This window comes from Drosophila tropicalis, unplaced genomic scaffold (assembly GCF_018151085.1).
Source record: "Drosophila tropicalis isolate 14030-0801.00 unplaced genomic scaffold, ASM1815108v1 contig_878, whole genome shotgun sequence".
NCBI classification, from domain to species: domain Eukaryota; kingdom Metazoa; phylum Arthropoda; class Insecta; order Diptera; family Drosophilidae; genus Drosophila; species Drosophila tropicalis.
Genome location: NW_027173374.1, coordinates 16,036,558 through 16,045,083, shown reverse-complemented (window position 1 = coordinate 16,045,083; position 8,526 = coordinate 16,036,558). Strand labels below are relative to the sequence as shown.

Here is an 8,526-nt window from a genome sequence, read left to right as displayed (position 1 = left end):
ATGACAGTTCAAATGCTCAGACCATTTTGGTTGGACGCGCCATATTTGCGGCACAAAAAGAACCGAAAAAATAAAAACGAGCATGTTGAAGTGCAGCTGATGCAGCTTCAGTTGGAGATGGAGATGCAGGAGGTTTATGTTTATGCTGCCCTGAGAGAGAACGGTGGTGCTGATGCTGGGTGGTGGTGGTGCGGGTGATGGTAGTGTTGTTGTTACTGCGCCTGGTACCGGAAACCTCCAGCGACAGCCTATAATTTGCAAATTTAATTTGCAACACACGCCAACATGTGACCCCAAAACAGCAAAATGTTATAAATAATGTGCAGTTGCAGGCTGCAGCTCGAACTGCAACTGCAGCTCCAACAGATCGGGCCGATCAGATTGTCGTAGGTGTACGTTGTTCAGTGGCTTACCTTAAACTAGAAATGTTTGCTTTATGAATGGAGCTCATGAATGAAATCATTTGAGGGGTTTGGTTCAACCAATTTTGTTGCTGCTGTTGATCTTTATGCAAATAGTATAAAACACACACACACACACACACTGAGAGAAACAAAACTGAACAGCAACAATTTATATCGATAACCGACGTCTATCAACGAAATCCTCAAACCAGGCATATTTAGCTAAACGCCTCTCGAACCATTCACCCAAAACATACAATTTGACTGGCATTATTAAATCATTTGAGGCCGCATCATCATCCACTTCATCTGTATCTAAATCGAAGTCAGATGTAATCTGGTCATCGTCCGCCTTGCTCAATAAAAAATCCAAGACTATGGTAAAATGCAGCAAGTATATAGTGCCACAGAGAAGGGCACAAATCGACTGTCCTCGCATAAACATATAAAACGGATGCTTTGGTTTCTCAACCTCGTTATCAAGAAGAACCCAGAGTTCATTTTCGGCGTCACGCATTGTCATTATTGAAATAATTATGTACCCAATGGCTCCCACTGCACAACGATTTATCTCGTTCCAAATGTATGGTGTGTTACCAGAACACACATTAATGCTGGCAAATAGTGTAAGAACTGTTAGCACATAGAACATAATTAAGTACAGATACTTCTCCACCAAAAAAAGCCTTGGAAAACCGCGGGAATGGCAAGAAATCCGCGTACATGATAGCCCATCAGAATGATATTCATTATCGTTTCCAGCATATAGAAAAAGAAGAGAAAGGGTCTCATGCCAGGCATCATTTTGAGGCAGCTTAATTTTGTATTTTTTCTTTCTTTCCCGTTACAACTAATACTTTTTTCAAATTCAAATATCACAATTAGCTATTATAAAAAACGACTGAAAGTTCGAATACTTTGATCTCCTACAATTTTAAAGAAATCCCAAAGCCTTCACAGTTTTGTTTGTGAAAAGCAAGTTATGGTACTCTCCACGAAATCAACTTTTGATTGACATATGTATATATTGGTACGATCGAGCAAATCTGTAACGTTAAACACAGTCATGTTTTTACTTTAAGCATTGGCTGAGCTCTTTATCTATTTTTAGACCCATGATGGTAAAACTTGTTAAATAATAATAAAATAAAAAAGTAAAATACACAAATTATAACTTAACTCAAATGCAAAACCGAAACCACAAAAAGCACAACTCAAACTGTTGCTGTTGTCTGCTGGTGCTGCCCACATGCTGCGGTTTCAGATATATATTTCGTTTTTTTGCCTTTTATTTTATATATTTTTTGATTGGGTCAGAGACTGGCGCCAACTCTAAAATCCATGTCCGATTCTACGGCAGACGACGACGACGACGACGACATCAACAGGTGACAATGCAAAAAAAAAAAAAAAAAACGAGACTAGAGCTGCTGTTACTGCTAACCCACACAAATTATGTTAAATAATCAGCTTAGGGTTAATTTACGATTATTTAAAAAAGTGGCCATTGAGTAGAGGAAACTGTGACAAATTGTCATCGGCTTGCCCGATGCCGTCCAGGTGGGCCAAGTCCTCAGATAAAATGGGCAATTCATCAACTGCATTGTGCCACCAACAAAGTTGAGGCTAAAGCAAAAGGCAAATCTAAGCAACGAGATGAAGAAAGGAAAAGATAGGCATAGAAGGAGACAGACCCGGGAGCAATTCACAATCTGATGTTCATGTAAATGGCAATTAAGTTGCCGTCGCCATCGTGAACTTGTGAACTACCAGCCTGGGCATCATCATCAGCAGCTTCGCAGTATCCAGTATTCAGCATCTACCGTCATCAGCACACAACCAGCTACAGATTGTTTGGTTTAAAGTTGTCTCTAGGAGGAAGTCAAACTCCCAGAGAGTGAAGTCGGTTTCATTTCCATGTCTGTTCCCTGCAATTAATCGCAGCCCAAGTGGCTCGCTGATTGCAATTAATCTTCATTAAGACTGCTCCTAAAAATGTCCTTTGTCATAGGGATTCTAGTCGATTCTATTTGTCCCGTCTCTTTTATCCTTACAAACCAATTTGGGTGATCGTGAGGTGTGCGATCAACAACAGTAACAACAACAACAACAAACTGCAAACAAACAACGAAGCGAGTCAACCGACAATCGAGTGACCGCACAGCAATCACCTTAATTAAACATTAGGCAAGCCTCGCTGAATGCCCAAGCTTCTGTCTGTGTTGAGAGTTGCAACTGAAAGTTGGAGATTGTGCGGCTTGGCTTGGTCTGGTGTGGTCCATGTCAGCGATTTCCGTTGCACAAGGCACAAAGGTTGTCCCCTTCAATGCCATCGGCACAGTGCCTCAAAAATGTGAAATATTATTATCAGACAAGTTTCAGATTTCAATCTCAAAACTTGGCTTTTTTTATTGCTAAAAGCCTGAACCCAAGTGGTATAATATAGATTTACATATATAAAAAGAAGTCCAGTCCGAGTCTATAAATTTTCAACCACTGTGCTTTGCTCTCAATGTTAGTTTATTTGCTGTAATTTCCTTGCAGTTTTCTTAACTCTTGCTGGCTGTCGGACTGTTGCTTTCGTGTTTGTCGTTGGCGGTGTCAAGCCGCGTCGCCTCGTTGACAAATGCTGAAAGGCTTTGTGTGTGATTTTCATTGGAAAACTTCGTCCGTCGTCGTCGTCGTCGTCGTCATCATCGTCGTTGGAGTTGCCTTACCTCTCTACGCTGTAAGTGCGGTTCGATCACCCAGGTTGATTTTGATTTTCAAATAGAAAAAGAAACTCGAAAACGGGTCACGTTATTAATTGGTGAACCCTTGCCAAAAGATTTATGAATATTGATTGCAAGTGAAGTGCAACAGCAACAGAATCAGCAACAGCAGTAAAGAGCAACAGATTGAGTCAGCTTCCTTTGTCGATTAGGGTCAGGCAAAAAATAAGTATATTTAGTCAGCTGTGTGACTACTTCTCGGTCAGTCGGGGTCATTTCCTGGCTAATTAGTGGCCATGAGAGATTTGCTTAGTGCTGGCTGCGCCTGCAATTCTGTTTCCACTATTGCTCCATCTCCTCCACCATTGTCAATTAAGCTCAGTTGCATATTTATGAAATTAATTAATTAAGACGATTCCTATGTCTGATTGTTGTCGCAAGCACAAATAACTTGAATTAAGTCTTTTTGGTTGACATAACTGAAAACAGTATCAGAAAATGCTTTCCTACGTGTCCTGCCTTCGGTCTCTGTATATTGCTATCGAAGTGTTGCTATTTATTCAATAAGTATCAATATAAACTCCCAATATCAGTGCCAGCAATGACACACTTTGGGTGGTCTTGGCGCTGACTTAATTTTGGCAAACCTCAGCAAAAAAAAAAAAAAAAGAAAAAGATTATAAAGAAACGGGCGAGCGGTAAAAGACCGAACCCAACGGTAATGCCCCCGTCACGTTGAATCAGTCAAGTAATCGATGAGACGTGCGCTGGCGATGACGAAGACCAAATGAATCCACATCCAAGACATCGACGACGCGTCGTCACATGCATCCCAAACACCGACGACAACGTCCCGGCACACACCTGTTGCATTGCACTCATGGGCAAAACGAAAAGCGAAAGGGCACACTCAAGTGGCGGGCCGATGCACTGCATCATTTGCAAAATTCAATTTCAAGTTTTTGGCAACATTTCAACACACACACATACATACATATATATACATACATATGTAGATAGAGAAACACAAATAGTCCGGAGACTTTGACTAGCAACGGCGGCGCCATAGGGGACACATATTAAAGGCGCCATCAAAAATTGTGCGAAATATTTTTCAGTTTTGTATTTATTGAGCCATTAGACGAGGAGACGAGGAGATATTGAGGGTGCTGGAGAGAGATGGGAGGGAGAACGGGTACTGTCAGCTTATTCACAGATTAATTTTGGCAATTTATAGCCGCTGAGATAGTTTTGAGTAAGTGCAACATGCGGCATTTGCAACGCCGCCGCATGGAGACCCAAGAGCAAGAGAGTTATGATGTAATACAACGAGAAGGGGAAACTACAAAACAGGCGGTTTTGTGGGAATGATTGAAAGTTGGACAAAGGAAATGGAAACCAATTAAGTGGCACCACATCTCATTTGAATGTTAAAGGTATTTACAATTTAGTATTGGGTCTGTTGGAAACTCACCTGTCCCATTGCTGCCAAACCAAAGGGCCACTAGGTCCTCACTTGGCGATGTATGGTGATGATAATGATGATTACCGTACAAATATGGATTCGGATAATCAAGGAGAACGCGTCGCGATGCTGCTGCGGCGGCTGCAGCGGATACAGAGGATGTGGTTTCGGCTAAAGAAAAAATAATACAAATCTGTGATTTTTAAAATCTTTTTAGGATTTTAATCGCACTTACCCTGAGCTAGTTGTGCGGCATATTCCGAAGTCTTTTGTAAATTGATGCGCGGACGTGGCTTGGCCACTTGTGGTTGTTGTTGCGATTGAGGCTGCTGCAGAGGTGATTGCTGTTGTTGCAGTTGGTCTACTGCTACTGGTCCTGCTGCTGATGTCGGGGGATTGTTTGAATTTTGATTTGCTGCCGCTGCTGCTGCCGCCGAAGTGTCCAGAAGTAGTTGCTGAACCTGCAATATATCGACGTATTCATCTAATTCCACACCATGATTCGATGACTCCTTGATACCATCCGATGCACTCAAAGAAGAAGGTGGTGGAGGATGCGCACGTATGGGTAATGCAGCTGCTTGTGTGGTAGTTGCACCCTGATAAAAACCAAAAGTGGGCGCAACTGACGATGCCGTTTGCACAGCAATGGGCGGGGCAGGTGGTGTAAATTGCAAGGGATTCCGACTAAGACCCAGCTGAGGGGTTGTAGGTGTATTGAGTGAATCCTGTGGGGAAGATGGTGTAAGTGTTGCCGCTAATGGGGCTACCCCACTGGTAGTCAGCGCGGTATGTTGCACCAGGCTAAGCGTCGGATTGGATGGCGGTGGAGAAGATGTGGCACTTGTTGCTGCTGTTCCTAGTTCATTCTGACGACGCATTGTCAGCATCATTTTTGCAAATTTTATTGTTGGTATCAGCAAATAAAACAAAGGCAAAGCAAAAATAATAAGAGAAAAAACACAAAGTTCTATTCAAAGACTCCATTTGATAAATTCAATTTGGAAAAGGGGGAAATCAGCCTAAATATGATTACAACTCTTGTTTAAACACATCATCCGCTTTATGTTTAATTTGTTTCCATTATTTGTTATTGTTGCACTGTAATCCTTGTGAATTTTAACACGTAATTCAGTCTTTCAGTTAGATCGATTTTTTATGGGTAGGACGATTTTTAACTCTATTACATGAGAGCTGAAAGCAAAACAAAGAGTTCGAAAATTTATGTGATTGACATATACATATATAAAACTTTTTAGATACGTGGTTATTCATATAGGATGTTATACTTATATTTTCGATAAATTATTTTGTTTTACTGAATTAATCATAATTTTCCGTTTGATAAACTACCATTTAAGTTAATACATGTGTAATCATCAGTTGGGACATTTTCACTTACTTTTCTCTTAAAGTATTTAGCTAAGATTTTTGATTAATTTGCACATTTTTCAGCTTCATAAGTTGATCAAATTTGTTTTCACCTGATCCTTTAAAATGCTTTTACCACAAATATATTTTAAAATTGATTTTGTTTTCAGAATACAACTACAATAAAAACACTCTACATTAAAAAGATCACATAAACAGACACTCAGACTTTGACTTATAGTAAGACCATAAAAAGAGGTAACAACATTATACATATATCTATTATTCTTCTTAATAAATATATTGACACTTTATATCTGATTTTGATAACATCTGCCGACGGTATTCATTATTTACATTTTTTGTATTATTTTCGAATTCTTTTTTTGATTTGTTTAAAATTTGGACAAAAGTATGTAGTAGAAGATGAAGATTTGAGCTCGCGATTCAATGATGCAGTTTTTTTTTAATTTTATTTGATATTGTTCTTTTTATTTTGGCATGGAGAAGAGTGAAAATCGAAAGCTGGCCGAGACGAGCTGTTGAGCCGTCAATGCGCTACTGGCACGAGCAGTGAAAATTGAAAATGGAAATGGAAAAACTCGGCAAAAACGGTGGAAAATCGTCCAAACGTTTCGTCTGTGCCTGTGTATGTGAGCGTTGTCGTATATTTGCGCCGGCGTTGGCGTTCCGTCGACGGAAGCGTCGGAAACGATGAAACGAAAATGCTTGAAAATTGTTTAGCCTCATCGTCGTCGTCGTTTTGTATAATTGTTGATTCTCTATTATGAGGAGCACCTCAATGAGAGTCCCTATCAGTGTATCCATAGGTGTGTGTGTGTGTAAGAAGTGTAGGTGGTGGGCCGCTGCCGCCATGTGAGAGTGGAAAAGCAGCATTTCCGATTCGACTAGGGAATAGACGAAAAAAGAGCAACAGCAATCCACATAGTCTCAGTGTAGGTGGATGATGGCTGCCATAGGCAACAATACCGGGAGCGAGTGTGAGAGCCATTGAGCATAGTGAGAGAGTGGGAAGTAGGCAAATGTTTGGCGGATTGAGCAAAAAAACAAAAAGAAACAAAAAAAAAACGTGGAGACGGAGAGCATCATGACAGAAACCAAAACAAAAAGTTCCGTTTCAGGTGTTATCAACACTTTCTCCACATTATTGTTCAGTTAATTTATGTAATCTTCTTTTATCACGTATACGTCTTTTAAACCCGGGAATTGACTTTTTATTAAGTCATGACTGCTCAATTTCGTAGAACCAGTCTAATGTGAACTTCAAAAGTCTGGGCAGCAAAAATATTATGCAAAAATTCTAAAGAAAAAAAAAGGAAACATGAACGCCCACAACGTACAAACAAAAACAAAAGGGGAGTCAGGCTGGGGCAATTAGAAGTTGCAAGCATCCTGCCATTCTTGACATTTAAAGGTCAAAGTTGAGCATCAATCAAAACAAGTAGTACATGAGAGTGAAATTATATTCAATTCGCCAAATGAGTAAAGTGAAACAATAATATCAAAAAAATAATGAGAAATCGACGGCGGCTCCACCGCCGAGCCAATGTCGAGGTCGTCAAGGAGAAGAAATAGAAGGCAGCAATTCAACTATGAATCTAGGATATATTGTCGTAAAGCTTCGTTCTCCGCTCTCCTCCTTTTCAAACGAATACTTGTTGATTCCCACAACTTTTCTTTTTCACTGGAAATCTCTTTTTTGTGCGAAGGCGGGCCAACGAAATGCTCAATGCTAATAGATGCGATTAACCGCCCACAATGTCAAACAAGGATATTAAGTTCCTGGAACTAAACTACCCCGCACAATGAGCTCAAAGCTATAAAATACTATTGCTATGGTTTCTTTATTCTTCATCGTTGATATATGTCCAACTATCATGCGTTTGAGTTGGGCAAACTAATAAGCTCATTAAAATATCTAATAATTAAAATTATGTAAAGTAATTTTCATACAGGTATGTACCACTGTAAGAAGCATCGAATAGCTACTCGAAAATGTTGTCTTCAGAAAAACTGTGTAAGAAAATGTGGGAGAAGGCAGCGGCGTTTTTGATATGGTATGATGGTACTTTGCCCTTTTCCTGGGGCCAAGCTCCCAACTAGAAATATGTGTGTGGGTAGGACTGCTATGACAACAAAAAAAAAAAAAATGGCGGCAAATGGAAATGTTTTTGGTCCATTTAAATTGGAATATGAATGAAGTTGCTAGAACCATCAATGAAAAAGCTCCCGTGACGTAACGACAGAATGGGGAAAAGGAGTCTGGGTTCATTTCATCTGAACTTTAGTTCACATTTCATTCACATTAAAACTCAAAAAAAATATATGCTAACAGTCAGTTTTGTGCGTGTGTGTAAAGGAGAGTAAAATGAGAGAACAGTTGGGCCGTTTGAACTTTAACATTAGCCAAGCGAAGCTTGGTTAAATCAAATGTCATTTTCAATTTGAATTTGTTATCCTTCGTCCAGTTAACTGTAATTGCCAGGAGCAGACATTAAAGCAGCCACCAACTTGTTGGAACTTACTACTTACGAGTATATGTATGCAAGAATGC

At 39.9% G+C, this 8,526-nt stretch overlaps 2 protein-coding genes across 2 annotated transcripts; both read right to left on the bottom strand.

Moving 5' to 3' along the window:
- Positions 1-447: 447 nt before the first annotated feature.
- On the bottom strand, positions 448-1,310 carry LOC137583950 (uncharacterized). Its single transcript, XM_068299146.1, has 2 exons — positions 1,081-1,310; positions 448-1,048 (listed from the first exon to the last, which is right to left on the bottom strand). Exons 1-2 carry the CDS (start codon positions 1,206-1,208, stop codon positions 574-576), a joined length of 603 nt encoding a protein of 200 aa, XP_068155247.1. The 5' UTR covers positions 1,209-1,310; the 3' UTR covers positions 448-573.
- Positions 1,311-1,648: 338 nt separating this feature from the next.
- Positions 1,649-5,594, bottom strand: LOC137584080 (mucin-5B-like). Its single transcript, XM_068299325.1, has 3 exons — positions 4,816-5,594; positions 4,590-4,751; positions 1,649-1,755 (listed from the first exon to the last, which is right to left on the bottom strand). Exons 1-3 carry the CDS (start codon positions 5,471-5,473, stop codon positions 1,718-1,720), a joined length of 858 nt encoding a protein of 285 aa, XP_068155426.1. The 5' UTR covers positions 5,474-5,594; the 3' UTR covers positions 1,649-1,717.
- Between the last annotated feature and the right edge of the window lie 2,932 nt (positions 5,595-8,526).